This window comes from Antechinus flavipes, chromosome 4 (assembly GCF_016432865.1).
Source record: "Antechinus flavipes isolate AdamAnt ecotype Samford, QLD, Australia chromosome 4, AdamAnt_v2, whole genome shotgun sequence".
In the NCBI taxonomy this organism is placed as follows: Eukaryota; Metazoa; Chordata; class Mammalia; order Dasyuromorphia; family Dasyuridae; genus Antechinus; species Antechinus flavipes.
The window spans coordinates 33,547,040-33,565,052 of record NC_067401.1 but is presented as its reverse complement, the minus strand read 5'-3'; the positions used below and the strand labels follow the sequence as shown (position 1 = coordinate 33,565,052).

Below are 18,013 nucleotides of genomic sequence, written 5' to 3'. Positions count from 1 at the left end.
GTTTTCAACATTTATTTTTGCGTTCCAAAATTTTTTTTCTCCTTCCATCCCTTCCCATACAAGATAGCAAGTAATCTGATATAGGTTGTTATACATGTATAATTATTTTAAACATATTTCATGTTGTGATTCATGTTGTGAAAAAAATCAGAACAAAATGGAAAAACCACAAGAAAGAAAAATAAAAGGTGGAAATTGTGTGTTTAGATCCACATTCAGCCTCCATAGTCTTTTTCTGGGTGGGGATGGCATTTTCCATCCCAAGTCTATTGGAATTGCCTTAGATCACTGTCGTGTTGAGAAGAATTAGCTCCTCTTTTAGAGCAGGACAGTCTAAATAGCGGCAAGTGACTGTCTATAAAAATGCATTATACAATATTTGGAATGACTATTGAAAAAAAAACCCAGAAGAATAATCAACTAAATCAGTAATCATTTATTTCTTTTTCAAATTAAGGATTTTTTTAAAATTACTATAGCTTTTTATTTACAAGATATATGCACGGATAATTTCTCAGCAAACACTTCTGTTCCAACTTTTCCCCTCCTTCCTCCTCTCCCCTCCTCTAGATGGTAGATAGACCAATGCATGATAAATATGTTAAAGTATATGTTAAATACACTATATGTATACATATCCATACAGTTATTTTTCAGCAGTCATTTGTTAAGAATTTCATATGAGCCAGGCAGGTACCAAGTGCTGCAAATACAAATAGAAGCAGAAAGACACGCCCTGCCCTCAAGGAGCTTACATTCTAATAGGGAAAATATCTCATAAAGGGGAACTGAAAAGAGCCAGGACGGGGAGAGATTGAAGATGCTTGACCCAAAAAAGTGGTAGAGAAGATCTGGAGAGGAGGCTGTCCTCCTGCCTCGTGGAGTTTCTGGGAGGAATCAGCCCATCAAAGGGCAGGGATGGGATGGGAGGATTTTTTCCAGTATGTGACATTCAGGATTTGAGTGAGCAGTGGTAGAAACTTTTCAAATGGAAGCTTCCTGAGGGCAGAGATCATGATGTTTTTGTCTTTTTTTGTTGTTGTTGTTGTTTTTGCATCCTCAGCACTTAGCTCAGTGCCAGGTCCATAATAAGTGCTTAATATTTAAATAGTTGTTGACTGATTGACTGACTGAATGATTCAATTCCTTTTCTCTGAGCAGAGGTTGGAAGTGAGGAAATATTACAGATATGGATAAATGGCAAGATGTCCTGAATGAATGGCTAGATGAGATGACTATATATAGTAGGTTAATCAAGTTTGGATTCACTCACTCACCAGTCAACAGGTCAGGCCCAGTAGAGGATTCCAAAAATGAAAACTAGAATTCCCCTAGGGAAAAGATTACATTCCATAGAAGTCTGATCTACAAGGGACTGTGCCATGTAGGGAGAAGAGGATCAGCAGAAGGGCAGATGACTGGGCCAGATGTGAACCATGTTCTGAGGTCAGCTGTGAAAAGATGTAGGTGAATTTGGACTCGGCCATCAAGGCAGAATTGCAAAATTGCCATATTATCTAGAATGCATGAAGCCCAAGAAATGACTGCAAAGAAAAACAGCACCAAACCAGTGACTTGCTTGTCTCCAGCTTCATTTTAGTTTTTGATATTAATTTGCATTTAAATCTTTTCCAGTTGCTTCAAGGGAGTTCTGAGCAGTTGCTGCGTTCTCTACATCTCCAGAAGGGCCTCTCGTCTTATAACTATATCCGTGGAGGAGCTCAGCTAAAGGTGAGATTTTACCGATTGAGATTGTTTTAGAAGAGAAACTAAGTTAAAATACTCTTTGGTCCACCCTCCAAACTTCATGCTGAAGAATGCATAACCATTCAAGAGAGATGCTTGCCTATTTGATTTTTTTAAAACCTCCATAGAAAGAGATCCCATAACTTTTTTCTTAACCTATTATACTGTTTGATCACTAAGTTGATCAATAGTTTTTTTCTTCACCCACTTGAAATATCTCTTACATTAAGCACATGTGCTCTTCTGTTTTATAAAAACAATGAAGAACTGCAAGCCTGCAATCAGGCCAACCTGTAGCCTTCTCCTCTTCAAGTTAATTCTTATTCCTTTTCATTTCTATTTGATTTTCTGAGTGTTCTCCCCATTGAGATAGAAATCTGCCCTTCCCATCATTTACCTCAAGGGCTAAGACATGGGATGAGCTTTGGATTCAGGTTTATGTCCAGGGTGTTTGGATCCTTGAATTACAAACCTGCCTGACTTGTGCCTTGGGTTTTTGTTCTTAGTCTTCCATCAATGATGCTGCAGATTTCAAAGGTGTAGCAGAAGCCATGAAAGTGATTGGCTTCAAGCCGGAGGAGATTCAAACCGTTTATAAAATTCTGGCTACTATACTCCATTTGGTGAGTAGGACACTTTCCCCAGCATGTTCCCGCAGTGCAACATGTTGAAAAGTCTTAGTTGTACTGGATAGAAATCCAAAGTAATTTGACTTGGAAAAATTGACTTTGTCAGATTTTTGAAGAAACAAAAGTGCCTGTTGTCTTCTCCACGGTCGTGTTGTTTCCATTAAAATTTCCACAATGAAATACATACTGTGACTTTGGCTATTCCCCAGGCCTAAAGATTAGAAGCCGTGATTTTTATCCTTTTTTAAAACTTGATAATTTCACATGATTTTATACTATGCTGAAATTCACATGATTTTGTACTGTGTTAATTCTTGGAAAGATGAAAATAAGAAAGATGTGACTTTTTTCAAACTTGATTAGATTGTAAGTTCTAAGTGGCATGTATTTCCTCATGATTTTGAGCAGTTCTTTTTTTGATAGCACATAAAATTAGGAGTTCTTTATTCCTTACAATGTTGCTATGCGATGACAATCCACATACTTTGTCTTTATTAATCATTTTCTAAATGCAAAACAGAGTTTTACTTGTAACAAAGCCTTTGAATATAGTCAGTTGCTTCCAGAGTTGGACGTATCTCTCCCTGCCCTTCACATTTTTAAGGTAATATGGGCCACATCTTCATTATGGCTTTGTGTGGCATCCAGAAAACTTTTATACTGCCGTATCTTTAGCTGATTAAAGAGTTTGATCGTTCATAATGTTGCATTGTCAGTGAAAAACCTCATTAGGCATCAGTTCTCTTCTGCCTTTCTCCAAGCATCCACGCTCCTTCCTATCCCCAGTGCCTGAACTCCATCCCTGCTTTAATTATTTCCCATCATCTCTTACCCCCCATCACTGGTTGGCTTGGTCTCCATGCCTGATTCATCCTGCCATCTAGTGGTTACACTGAAAATTACAATGTGATGACAAAGAAGGAAATAGGGGAGAGATTGAAGATGCTTGACCCAAAAAAGTGGTAGAGAAGATCTGGAGAGGAGGCTGTCCTCCTGCCTCGTGGAGTTTCTGGGAGGAATCAGCCCATCAAAGGGTAGGGATGGGATGGGAGGATTTTTTCCAGTATGTGACATTCAGGATTTGAGTGAGCAGTGGTAGAAACTTTTCAAATGGAAGCTTCCTGAGGGCAGAGATCATGATGTTTTTGTCTTTTTGTTGTTGTTGTTGTTTTTGAATCCTCAGCACTTAGCTCAGTGCCAGGTCCATAATAAGTGCTTAATATTTAAATAGTTGTTGACTGATTGACTGACTGAATGATTCAATTCCTTTTCTCTGAGCAGAGGTTGGAAGTGAGGAAATATTACAGATATGGATAAATGGCAAGATGTTCTGAATGAATGGCTAGATAAGATGACTATATATAGTAGGTTAATCAAGTTTGGATTCACTCACTCACCAGTCAACAGGTCAGGCCCAGTAGAGGATTCCAAATATGAAAACTAGAATTCCCCTAGGGAAAAGATTACATTCCATAGAAGTCTGATCTACAAGGGACTGTGCCATGTAGGGAGAAGAGGATCAGCAGAAGGGCAGATGACTGGGCCAGATGTGAACCATGTTCTGAGGTCAGCTGTGAAATGATGTAGGTGAATTTGGACTCGGCCATCAAGGCAGAATTGCAAAATTGCCGTATTATCTAGAATGCATGAAGCCCAAGAAATGACTGCAAAGAAAAACAGCACCAAACCAGTGACTTGCTTGTCTCCAGCTTCATTTTAGTTTTTGATATTAATTTGCATTTAAATCTTTGCCAGTTGCTTCAAGGGAGTTCTGAGCAGTTGCTGCGTTCTCTACATCTCCAGAAGGGCCTCTCGTCTTATAACTATATCCGTGGAGGAGCTCAGCTAAAGGTGAGATTTTACCGATTGAGATTGTTTTAGAAGAGAAACTAAGTTAAAATACTCTTTGGTCCACCCTCCAAACTTCATGCTGAAGAATGCATAACCATTCAAGAGAGATGCTTGCCTATTTGATTTTTTTAAAACCTCCATGGAAAGAGATCCCATAACTTTTTTCTTAACCTATTATACTGTTTGATCACTAAGTTGATCAATAGTTTTTTTCTTCACCCACTTGAAATATCTCTTACGTTAAGCACATGTGCTTTTCTGTTTTATAAAAACAATGAAGAACTGCAAGCCTGCAATCAGGCCAACCTGTAGCCTTCTCCTCTTCAAGTTAATTCCTATTCCTTTTCATTTCTATTTGATTTTCTGAGTGTTCTCCCCATTGAGATAGAAATCTGCCCCTCCCATCATTTACCTCAAGGGCTAAGACATGGGATGAGCTTTGGATTCAGGTTTATGTCCAGGGTGTTTGGATCCTTGAATTACAAACCTGCCTGACTTGTGCCTTGGGTTTTTGTTCTTAGTCTTCCATCAATGATGCTGCAGATTTCAAAGGTGTAGCAGAAGCCATGAAAGTGATTGGCTTCAAGCCGGAGGAGATTCAAACCGTTTATAAAATTCTGGCTACTATACTCCATTTGGTGAGTAGGACACTTCCCCTAGCATGTTCCCACAGCGCAACATGTTGAGAAGTCTTAGCTGTACTGGATAGAAATCCAAAGTAATTTGACTTGGAAAAATTGACTTTGTCAGATTTTTGAAGAAACAAAAGTGCCTGTTGTCTTCTCCACGATCGTGTTGTTTCCATTAAAATTTCCACAATGAAATACATACTGTGACTTTGGCTGTTCCCCAGGCCTAAAGATTAGAAGCCGTGATTTTTATCCTTTTTTAAAATTTTATAATTTCACATGATTTTATACTATGCTGAAATTCACATGATTTTGTACTATGTTAATTCTGGGAAAGATGAAAATAAGAAAGATGTGACTTTTTTCAAACTTGATTAGATTGTAAGTTCTAAGTGGCATGTATTTCCTCATGATTTTGAGCAGTTCTTTTTTTGATAGCACATAAAATTAGGAGTTCTTTATTCCTTACAATGTTGCTACGCGATGACAATCCACATACTTTGTCTTTATTAATCATTTTCTAAATGCAAAACAGAGTTTTACTTGTAACAAAGCCTTTGAATATAGTCAGTTGCTTCCAGAGTTGGACGTATCTCTCCCTGCCCTTCACATTTTTAAGGTAATATGGCCACATCTTCATTATGGCTTTGTGTGACATCCAGAAAACTTTTATACTGCCGTATCTTTAGCTGATTAAAGAGTTTGATCGTTCATAATGTTGCATTGTCAGTGAAAAACCTCATTAGGCATCAGTTCTCTTCTGCCTTTCTCCAAGCATCCACGCTCCTTCCTATCCCCAGTGCCTGAACTCCATCCCTGCTTTAATTATTTCCCATCATCTCTTACCCCCCATCACTGGTTGGCTTGGTCTCCATGCCTGATTCATCCTGCCATCTAGTGGTTACACTGAAAATTACAGTGTGATGACAAAGAAGGAAATAGGGGAGTTATTGTTCAGTCCTAGTTGGCTCTTTGTAACCCATGGAGCGTGACATACCAGTGCTGTCCATGCGCTTTTCTTGGCAAAGATACTGGCGTGGTTTGCCCTTTCCTTCACCAGTAGATTAGGGCGAACAGAGGTTAAATGACTTGCCTAGGTATATAACTAGTAACTATATTTGAACTCCTAGCGGCTTCTCTCTCTGTCTCTCTCTCTTTCCCCTTCTCTTCACTCTCCTCTCTCTCTTTCTCTCTCTTTCTCTCTCCTTCTCTTCTCCCTCTCTCTCTCTCTTTCTCTCTCTCTCTCTTTCTATGTATGTATATGTGTGTTTCTTTCTCTGTCTCTCTCAGTAAGAACTTAATTGTTCTCTCTCTCTCTTCTCCCCCCCTTCTCTCTGTCTTCTCTCTCTCTCTCACTGGCTCTCTCTCTGTCTTGTCTCTCTCTCTCTCTGTTTCTTTCTCTCTCTCTCTCTCTGGCTCTGGCACTCTCTCTCTATGTGTGTGTATATATATATATATAGTATATTACATATTTTATCACAATGTATGATATATAATATAGTGTCACTATATGTGTACATATATAGTGTCACTATATGTAATATATATGACATGTTTTATATAGAGAGTGTCACTATATGTGTGTATATATTTAGTGATAACATATATAATGAGTCACTGGGCCTATAATCTGGAAGAACAGAAATCAAATTGGGGGCTAAGTGGACTGGAACATGATATTTTTATATGTAAGAATATCCTATATCTAGATAAGGCAACTAGATGATGCAATGGATAGAGTGCTGCAGTAAGGAAGGCTCATCTTCTTGAGTTAATATGGCCTCAGAGACTTAATAGTTGTGTGACCAAGTCATTTAACCCTGTTTGCCCCAGTACCTCATTTGTAAAATGAGTTGGAAAAGGGAATAGCAAACTACTGCAGTACCTTTGCCAAGAAAATTCCAAATGGGATCAGACATGACTGCAAAGTGACTGAACAAAAATATATAGACCAATATAAAGTATATGTATATGTGTGTGTATATATGTATATATACCATAAGACAATCAATTAAGTTTAAAATTTAAAAATGACAGATCAGTTCCCAAAACAATGCCAGTTGTCTCTTTCAAGATATTGTGCATACCGTTCTCCCATAGGGTAATTTAAAATTTATAATGGATGGTGATGTAACTCTGATTGAAAATGGCAAAGTTGTCTCCATCATCGCTGAATTGCTCTCTACTAAGTCTGATATGGTTGAGAAAGCCCTGCTTTACCGGACCGTGGCGACAGGACGTGATATCATCGACAAGCAGCACACTGAACAGGAAGCCTGCTATGGCCGAGATGCCTTTGCAAAGGTAATTCCAGTTGCCTCCTTTGTGTTAACTTTCGTTAGTTCCCATTAGTGAGTTTTTCTCTGGAAGTGATTCAGGCATCCTGGAGAGGAGATTGTGCTGCTACTTCCCCGGCCCCCTTGTGTTGGGAAAATTGCACTACTGTGAAAGGTATTCCAGGTAAGCCCATCATTTCCATGCAACAGCAGATGCCCTTATCGTAAAAGCGCCTTGCCAATAAGATGACAATTTATTTTCCACATTGAGCAATTGAGCAAAGCAATTGCTTTTTCCAGCTCTGTAACAATGTTTCTTATAATAGAAGTATTTGCTATTGCATTGAGACTATAAAAAGGGAGAGGAGAGCTAAGTCCTAAATCAGCAATTATCCTTCGGATCCCATCACTTCTCCCTAGTTTAAATACATCACTCCCTACCAAAAAAAAAAAAAAAACAAACAAACAAACAAAAACAAGCATACCACTAAAAAAAAAAAATCACAATATAGTTCCTAGGAAAGTTCAGGAATTTGGAAGGAAAAAAAATGGATATAATTAAAGGCACATTATCATATTTCTTTCTTTCTCTAATTTAAAGAACTCCATTAATTTCTTAAATTAAGGTTCAATTTCTATATATTAAGAATGTATGATTGTTAATTCAGGAAATGTTTATAAGACCCTGCTATGTACAGAGCACTGTGTTTAATAATGAGGAGCCAAAAGTATAGCTAAATACAGTCCCTGTCATCCCAACGTCTGGCTGATAACATAAAAATTCCAAATGCACAAATGGCAAGTGACAAATTGTGGTGCAAGGAATTATTAAAGCCATGGACTTATAACAAAAATTCTGCTAGAATTTAAAATATATATATTCCCTGTATTAAAAGAGAATTTTACTTGCACAACCTAATTGCATTTTTAAAAAATTCCTTTATTGACATTATCCTTGACATTAGCTCCCATAAGTCATGGCTTGCTCAAGATTACCTAAGCTAGATGTCAAAGGATCCTAGATCTTTTGTTTCAAGGTCAGCTCTGTCTCAGAGAAAGCATGGCATGGGGACATATAATATATGTGTGTGTGTATAAAACATCCCTCTTCATATATAATATAAATGTACACATATGTATATGCAATACATAATGTACATTAAAATGTACATATATTATAAACGTACATTTATGTGATACATATGCCTATTAATATGCACATGTAATATAAATATGTATGTATAATAGGAATGCACACATGTATATGTAATGCATAATTCATTAATATACTTATAAATGTACACATGTGTGTAGTGCATAATGCATGCACATATACTATCGATATATAATTAAATGCACATATATGTGCATATAATACATAATGCAATATAACATACATGCAAATGTATGTACATGTGACAAATGCATATTAATATGTACACATAATCTAGATATGCACATATAGTGTATATGCACATAGGTGTGTTGTAATATGCGATTCATATTAATATGCACATATAAATAACATGACCTATGCTTAATAAGGAATGAAGGACAAAAATAGTGACCCTCCTCCCTCCACTTCTTCTCCCTTCTTACACAGCTGCCATTTTAGTTCAGCTCCTCTTCACCTCTCACCTTGATTATTGCAGCAGCCTCCTCATTGGCTTCCCTGCCTTAAGTCTCTCCCCAGCCTTACAGACTGCTGCCAAAGTAATTTCCCTTAATTACAGGTCTGACAGTGTAGTTCTCCTCTTTAGGCACCATTCCAAAGGCTGCTTCTTCTTCATAGGTTCTAATATAAACTCTGCTACTTAACTTGTAAAGCCTTCCACAGCCTGAAGTCATCCCATCTTTTCCAGCTTCATTGGACATTACCACCTGAATTCTACAATTCAAACTGGTCTTCTCTTTGACCCTCACAAATGGCACTCCCACATCCCACATGTCTGTCTGGCTGTCCCACGTGCCTGTGATGTAGGCCTTCCAAACTTACCTACAGCTCATAGAGTCCCTCTCTTCCTTCAGAGGAGTCAAGAGCCATCTTCTGCATGCAAACCTTTTCTAATCCCCCCAACTGCTGTGGACTTCCCTCTGAAAAGCCCTTCTATTTAACTATTTTGTATACATTTGTTTTTATTCCCTTTATCCATCTTGTTTTCTCCATTAGAATGTCTTCTCTACTTTTCTGAGTCTTGGGTGCTCAGAGCTTAGCACAGTGCTTGAGCTTGTAGTAGGTGCTTAATAAATACTTGATGACTAATTAATTGTTTCATTAAAACAGAGATTCTGTCATGAAGTTGTAGATCATGGGTTGGTCTCAGAATCAGTGTTCAAGTCCTCTATTTGATACTGAATTTGCTGGATTTGAGCTGAGGGAACATCAGGATCCATCTAGTACAAGTCAGTTTGTACAGGCAGGTATCATAACATACCTGACTACAGGTCACCTAATGTGTTACTTGAAAGCCTCCAGTGAAAGAAAATTCATTTCATTTTTAAATAGTTCTCATTGGTAAGAAGTTTTTTTTTCCCCTGCTATCAAACCTAATTTAGATTATGAAACTCCTATCTATTTACAAATCAAATCCTGCTTCTATATGCTAGCCCTTCAAATATTGGACCACATTTCAAAGTGATCCATTTCAAATTCATATTCTCTTCTTCACATTAAACATCTCTACCGCCATCAAATAATCCTCATTTGAAATTAACTCAAGACCTGACACCATCTTGGTTGTTCTTGTCTGGATACTTTCTATTTTGTCAGTGCCCTTCTCAAACTTTGATGTCCTGAACTGAACACAGCACTTCAAATGTGGTCTCCCAAGGAGCAAGTACAGAAAGACTATTATGTTCCTTTAGAAGTTAAAACTCTCTAAATAGAACCCAAGATCAAATTAGCTTTAAAGATTGGTTGCCCCATTACACTGCTAACTGGTTTTGAGTTTGTGGTTCATTAAAACTCCAGAAAGTCACTGTGCCTCCCCTGCTTGTGAAAGTGATTGTTTGAATCCAAGTATGTGTGACTTTACATTTATCCCTCTTGAATTTCATCTTAATAGATTCAATTTAATGAATATGTTGGCTAAATTAAGTGGCTGATGACAAGCTCCATCTTCCCCCAAATTTATTACACAAGTATTTCTGATATTTGGTGGCATGTAACCCATGGCTAAAATATAAGTATGGATGGCTACATAACCTTTTTTAAAAAAATAAGGAATATCCATCTAGACTCATATTTCAACAATGGATTACATCCCACCAAACCTTAGAAATACCTCTGCAATCATTTCTTCCTGCATTAGGACTTTCACTTCTTCTTGGTTGTCATCTAAACTTGAACCATTTGTGTCAGAATCTTTTCCTCCAAGGTATTAACTATCCCTTTCCATATGTCATCTGGAAATTTAAGCATCATATTGACTTTACCATTATCCAAATTACTAATAAATATGTTAAACAACCCAAGACCCAGCAGAGATCCCTGAGGCATTCCACTGGAGACTTCCTGCCAAGTTAACATTGAACTATTGATGACTATTCTTTAATTTGACCAGTCATCCAGTTCCAAATCTAGCTAGTTAATTGTGTTATCATCTAGTTCTTTGCCCAAGAGAATTACATGGTATGCTTTATCAAATGCATTACTAACAACCTAAATAAACTCTGTTGTATTTGCCTGATCTACTAGTATACTAACCTCCACCACCACCACCACCCCCAGAAAAGGAAGTAAGATTAGTCAGATGTGACCTGTTCTTGGTGAAGACATGCTCATTTTTTGTAATCCTAACAGCTTTTTCTAGATGTTTATGATCCATCTCTTTTATGGTCTATTCTAGAAATCTCCTAGAAATCAAAGCCAAGTTCAGTAGTCTATAGTTTTCAAATGCTGCTCTTTTCCCTTTTTTTTTTTTTTTTAATTTGGTACATATACCCTGACTTTAAGCCCTTTTAAGAACTGTTGGTGAGTGCTTATATGTTATTCCTAAACATCTTGTTAAGACCTTAGCAACTTATCACCAATTAGTAATTTAGCTTCTACATCTAACTTCTTTGCTTAGTTCCAACAAATCCGAAGTCATATACCCACCTCCCTCAATTTGCCCAATCCAAGAAAAGAGGCAAAGAGATAGATGTATTGAAAAGACCTTTCTGTATGACTGTAGGCAAGTCACTTTACCTCTGGGAAATTCTCTAAGCCTAAAAATAATAAAGAGGTTAATGGCCCAAATTGGTGGAGGGAATTTTCTTATCAGGGAGTTCATGAGATCTAGAATTAGTGGCTATCAAATCCAATATCTCATTTCATAAATAAGGAAACTGAGGTTCAGAAAGATTAACAAATCTACCAAGAGCCACATGGTAAGCATGTGTCAGAAATAAGACTTAACTCCTAAAATGCACATGTGCAGTTCGTGTGTGTGTGTGTGTGTGTGTGTGTTAAGGTAGTGCAGTAGATAGAGAACTGGCCCTGGAGTTAGGAGGACCTGAGTTCAAATCTGCCCTTAGTCAGTTGTATGACTTGTTAAGGCAAGTCACTTAACACTGTTTGCCTCAGTTTCCTCATCTGTAAAATGAGGTGGAGAAGGAAATGGCAAACCACTCCAATATCTCTGCTAAGAAAACTCCAAAACTACCAACTGAAATGACTGAAATATGATCAAGGATTTATTACATTACTACTAAATGTTAAGCAATGTGCTAAACATTGTGGCTACAAAGAAACAAAAACGTTTCCTGCCTTAGAGGAACTTCTAATTAAGGAGACAACATGGCAAACAATTCTATGATACAAATGTATCCAGTCCTCTCAGAGGGAAGGTACTCCAAGCATGAGGGACATAAGAGTGTTTCGTGTCACCTCAAATAGACAGCAGGAAGGCACAGGGAGAATGTGGAGAGAAGAAAACTATAAGGAAATTAGGAGCCAGGTTGTAAAGAGCTTTAAAAACTGTGTACACTCATTTACACTCAGAAGCACAACCGAGCTACATAGGATTGTGGCTAAGGTTGAATGTTGCCATTTATGATGCAAAGACAACAGTCCGGAATCAGATGCAAACAGATCATTTTCCTTTTCTGCCAGGCAATGTACGAGCGTCTTTTCTGCTGGATTGTCACCCGCCTCAATGATGTGATTGAGGTGAAGAACTATGACACCATTATTCACGGGAAAAACACTGTCATCGGGGTCTTGGACATCTATGGTTTTGAGATCTTTGACAACAACAGGTGAGTCGGGGGAGGAGACATTAGATTGTGCGTCGAATGTTTGGTGCCATGGAAGGTAACTTGTGGTCTCCCTCTTGCAGTTTTGAGCAGTTTTGCATCAATTACTGTAACGAGAAGCTGCAACAGCTCTTCATTCAGCTGGTTCTGAAGCAAGAGCAGGAGGAATATCAGCGAGAAGGGATTCCTTGGAAGCACGTGAGTGAGCGGCACAGAAACTGCTTCTTGTTGATCTGTGGCCATCCAGTCATTCCCATCCAGGAAACAGACAGACCCTGCCAAAGATAAGGGCCAAAATACACCTGCAATGGAGGGATCCAGCTAGGGAGGCTGTCCTTGCTTTCTCCTGATTGATGAGTGTTCTGTGCCCCATTTGGAGACTTAATTATATAAATTATTACATAATCTAAAACTACAACCATGCCCTTGAAGACATAGATTTGCTCTTTGATTGTCCCCCCTACCTACAGTATCTAAACATAATTCATCATCAAATTAATTAGAATGGAATTTTATTTTGTCAATATCATTAAATAAATATTATACATACACATATATACATGGTGTTCCAAAAGTCTTGGTGCAGTTTTACTTAAGTTGGGGCTCAGAAATCCTGAGATATATTGAGCTGTCTATTCCAAGTTTGGCATCCATATAGAGGGCAAATGTTTAAAACAATAAATCAAGCCCAGATTTATAGATTTGCTGTATTTCCTGGTTATAATGCTGTCCCTGAACATTTAATTATCAGCTCTGGTAAGCATGTTCCAGCTGGCTCTACCACACCTCAGAATGGAAGATCTGGGAGATGTCTCCTTGTCACTGGGGAATCTCTTCAAATTAAGATTGGAGAATCCCTTTGGGGGAATGTGTTAGGATTCCTAAGCAGCATCAGGATCTAGCTGAGCTTTGTTTGAATCCTGAATCTGCAAGTAACCAATCACTTTCCCTTTGTAATGGCCTCTCTTGGTCTCCTTCCTCATCTCCAGAGGGCTTAGTTGTCCTGCACCCCTTTGCTTAGATTTAAGGAGAAAAACGGGGGGAGAAATAAGTTATCTGAGGAAGGAAGAACTGATCTAGGTTAGAAATGAAGCTTAAGCTTAAAATTGCACCAAGACTTTTGAAGTCTCTCTGTGTCTGTCTGTCTGTTTATCTGTCTGTCTGTCTGTCTCTCTTTCTCTTTCTCTCTCTCTCTTTATCTCTCTCTCTCTCTCTCTCTCACACACACACACACACACGTATGCATAGGTATGTGTGTGTCATTGTATATGTATAAACTGCACTCAGAATTTTGAGACTCTCTGTATATGGTATAATGATGAAGATAAAGATGACAATTTTACAGCCTTTTAAAGTTTGCAAAGTATCTTACAAAGATTTTATCTTATTTTATCTTCACTTCACAACAACTAGCTAATATTATTATCTCGATTTTATGGATTAAACAGGCAGTTAGCACTTAGGTGACTGGCTCAGGGTCTATAGCTAGTAAGTGTCTAAGGCTATATTTAAACTTAGGTCTCCCTTATTCTTGAGTCCAGCATCATATCCACTATGCCACTTCATAGTCTTATATATATTTAAGACAGAGTATCCGTATCTTGTCCAGATTGGAACATCAGGAGCCATTCCTAGGCCTGACCTCTCCTGGATTGTCTTAGGACCTGCTGCAGTTGTAACATGAGTTAGTCTTTAAGCAAACTAATCCCCCTGCACCCCAACCCTTCCCCAAGGGCTCACCATATCAACACCAAACTAAAGTTTTGTTGTTGAGCCATTGCAGCTCAGAACTTCTGAGCTCAAGAGATACATCAGCCTTAGCTTTTCCTGGAGGCAGAGTTAACAGGCATGTACCACCATGTCCATATGTTCTTTATTTTTGTTGATTTGTTTTTATTTTCCAGGATAATATTTAAGCAAAGCCCTTTGTAGTAGTTTGATATGAAGAATTTTTAAATTATTTTTATGGTGATGAATTAAATCCCCAGCTAGGTATTTAATCAATGTTGTTGACTAACAACCTAGTGTTCTCTACATATAGTTGACGTAATGTCCAGTATGAACCATTCAGAGTACCGCTTTTGTCTTTCATTGTACAAAAAGACAGTGTAACATAGTGGGAAGAGCTCTGGACTTAGCATTGTTACCTTGAATTTCAAACCATCCTGATACTTATTAGCTATGTGCCCAAAGGCAAGTCAAATAACTTCTCTTTCAGTTTCTTCATCCATAACGTTAGTAACAGGAGTGATATCTGTCTCAGAATACTGTTTTAAGGATCACATATAATAGAGTATCCTTTGGGAACTATCATCACAACTCCCACGCTCAGATTGGATTCTCAAGGTATCAGCTACTTATCCCAGATTCAAGGTACTTTGTAGGTCTACAATTCTGAAACTATAGTTCACAAGCCGCCATTAGTGTATTTACCTTCAGTAGTGAGCCACAGGACACAATTAACTCAAGGCAAAGATATTCACTGAAATGGTGTAGAATGAACCAAAGTCGCAAGATCCCTCCCATGAGCCCGGGACACATTTGGGACAGGAAACCCATTTGGCCAAGCAGCCCATAGCTTTGACATGGTGTGACTCTGATTTGAATCCTTCTGCCGTCTTCACTTGGGGGGAACCCTGGATACAACATCTCTGCTGGTCCCTCCATTGAATTCCTGGACATTCTTTTTTCTAAATCTCACCAACACTTTCAGCCTTTTCTCTCCTGAATAAGATCTCTTCTACTGAGCCATCTGCTATGCTACAAGGTACCATTTACAATGAGAGGAGAGAGTAGTAGGGAGAGAAATCCCCCCTTCTTCAACCCCATTGCACTCTGAAACAGCACAAGGCAAAAGACAAATTATTATCCCCTTAAGAGCTGGGCTCTTCCTTTCTTGACTTCCCTCTCCTTTCTCAGTTTGTCTTTGCTTTTTAAATGCCATCAGGATCATGGCTGATCCATCCTCCTGCCTGCCTTTGGTGAACAGCCCTTTAATTCCGTCCAACAGACCCAAGAGCTCCTGTTTATAGTAGCCATCAAAGTCAAGAGGAGAGCACACTTTGTCATGTATGAAGAGGCTACTCAGGGGGAGTGGGAGCCACTGGAGGTTTCACAAGCCATTATGCACCTACTCCAGAATGGCACCAATAAACTCACACCTCATTGTCTCTGTCCTTCCCTCTTTCATCTGTGATTTCTCAAGTAGGTTAGAGAGGGCTCAGCTGCTCAGGAGTTCAGCTTCCCCCTGCCTTGCTGCATATGTAAAGTGCTAAGTCAACTACAAAGTCCTTGATGATCATAGATTTATCATTGGAAGTCATCTTCTCCAACTTTCTCAATTTACAGGTAAAAAAGTTCACCACCTGAGAGAGGTGAAATGAGCTGTCCTAAGTGCACAGCCAGTGACTGGAAGACAGGAGTTGGCCCAGAAACCCCAGGCTGTCTCCCTGCCCTGCCCCACACTCTCCCCATCCCCCTAAAAGAATTACCTAGTTCTTTGTCACTTGGGCCAAAGCCACCATTTAAATAAGTTTCTTTTTTCACTTCTTCACTCCATGGGCCTCCCTGCATAATCTAGTCTGACTCACTGGAGTTACTTTCTAGTTAGTTAAGAGAAAAATTTAAGATGCAGATTTTTGCAGGAGACATAATTTAGGGGGCACTTGATTAAAACTTAGCCTGATTATGTATCTATCCATGAAAATGATCCATTATCACTTAGGTGGGACAAATAGGACTTTCTTTTGTAAACTGAAATCCATTTTTTGGTTTTAGACTTCATATTAAATTTACAAAACCCAAAGCATGCACCTTACCAGCATGCTTATGAGTACCCAGGCTTTTATTAAGATAGAGGTAGCAAATGTCAAGTTAGGGGCTAAGTAAAGAAAATAATAATAAAAATCTGATATTTGTATAATGCTTTACAGTTTTCAAAAATTCCATGATAGCAATTATTTCGCTGGATTCACAAAAATCTCATGACAAAAAGCAAGTACTAATTACTACTATTATTCCTCCTCCCAATCCTCTGAAGAAAAAGAAAAAGGTGATGATGATGATGATGATGATGATGATATGACAGGAAGAAGAAGAACATGAAAAAGATGATAATAATGAAGGACTGAATGAAGAACAGGAAGAAGGTGATAATGGTGAAGAACTGAATGAAAAAGAACAGGAAAAACATGATGATGAAGAATAGGATGAAGAAGAAGAACAGGAAAAAGAGGAAAAAGATGAGGAGGAAGACCTGACATTTATATAGTCCTTTAAATGATTTTTATAGCTTTAAAAGTGCCAGCTATTCTTATCACAAAGCACTTTACAAATATTTTACATGCTTAAAAAAATGTATATTTTATATATTTTATCATGTCTCTAGGTGCAATCTAATTCCAGATTACACTAGCTATGTGACCTTGGAAAAATTGCTTAACTCCTGTTTCCCTCAATTTCTCTATCTGTTATTATAGGGAAAATAATATTTCCCACCTCCCAAACTTGTTGTGAAGACCAAATGATAATATCCATAAAACATCGTGTCTGACATATGTACTATATAAGTGTTAGCTATTATTATTGTTGTTGTTGTTTTATAACCATGGACAACTATCACAACAGTCCTGGAAAGTAGATGCTACTATTATCCCCATTTTATTGTTGAGGAAATTGAGACAGATGGCAGATAAGTGACATACCTGGGATCACACACCTAATCAGCGTCCTGAGGTCAGGTTTTCCTGACCTTGCGTACTGTGGCAGTTCCCAGATGCTTAACCATCATTTCCATCTTCATTTGTGTGAAAGAAGGGTCCGAGTGATTTATTCCAAGGACAGTGGACTAGAAGCCAAGTCTTATGACATCTAGCCAGGGCTCTTCTCACTGTACAAAATCTTTTAAATCGTCAGAGAGAAGGTTATAGATCTAACAATTTTAAAGTTCTCTCACTTCAAACTGTCTTAATGAGCCCCATCTGAATAGGTAAGAAACAAGTCATGGTTTCAGAGAAGGTCACCATATGGATCCATCTTTTTGGGTCTCAACTTATTTGGAGAAGTCTAGTTCTGCATTTACATACAAACACACACACAGATAAACACGTGGGATCCTAGATTTGGAACTAGGAGGAATCTTAATAAACATCTCACTGTATATAAAAGTCCCTAATCCTGGAGAAATTCAAGGACTTTCCTGGGGTCACTTGGGTCATCAGGATGCGCATCCAAGTTGTCTCTCTCCAAATCCAGCAGTAGGCAGCTGACAGTAGAGAGCTATGTGACACGTCACCTGCCTCAATGTCCTCAGCTGTAAAATGTGGAAAATAATAGCCCCTCCCTCCCAGGATCAAATGAGACTAGCTATAAAGCACTTAGCAATGTCTGGCACATAGTAGGTGCTTAATAAATGCTTGTTCCCTTTGCTCTTCTCTCATTTTTTACTGTACCATAACACCTGCATAATTTCTAGCAGTATATTTTTTAGCCTGTTCATTTGGACACCAGACTTCGGTAATGAGGTGATGATTCTGTTGTTGTCCTATTCAAATAAACACAAATTCTTGTAAATGAATTCCCAGGCGCTTTGACCACCTCTCCAATGGCTTTTCCTTTTGCGTCACCATTTGTTTGCTTGTGTGTG

The 18,013-nt window shown here is 38.4% G+C and overlaps 1 protein-coding gene across 3 annotated transcripts in view; it reads left to right on the top strand.

Annotated features, from left to right (window-relative positions):
* MYO1D (myosin ID) overlaps positions 1-18,013 on the top strand; it is a 396,161-nt gene that overhangs the window by 134,610 nt on the left and 243,538 nt on the right. Inside the window, exons 6-10 of one of the 3 annotated variants that reach the window (XM_051992392.1) lie at positions 4,131-4,226; positions 4,748-4,864; positions 6,956-7,159; positions 12,227-12,372; positions 12,453-12,567. In XM_051992392.1, coding sequence (XP_051848352.1) covers positions 4,131-4,226; positions 4,748-4,864; positions 6,956-7,159; positions 12,227-12,372; positions 12,453-12,567 — 678 coding nt within the window. Of the gene's footprint in view, positions 1-1,635; positions 1,732-2,252; positions 2,370-4,130; positions 4,227-4,747; positions 4,865-6,955; positions 7,160-12,226; positions 12,373-12,452; positions 12,568-18,013 lie in introns of all 3 variants that reach the window. The other 2 variants (XM_051992391.1, XM_051992390.1) reach the window with 2 other exon arrangements.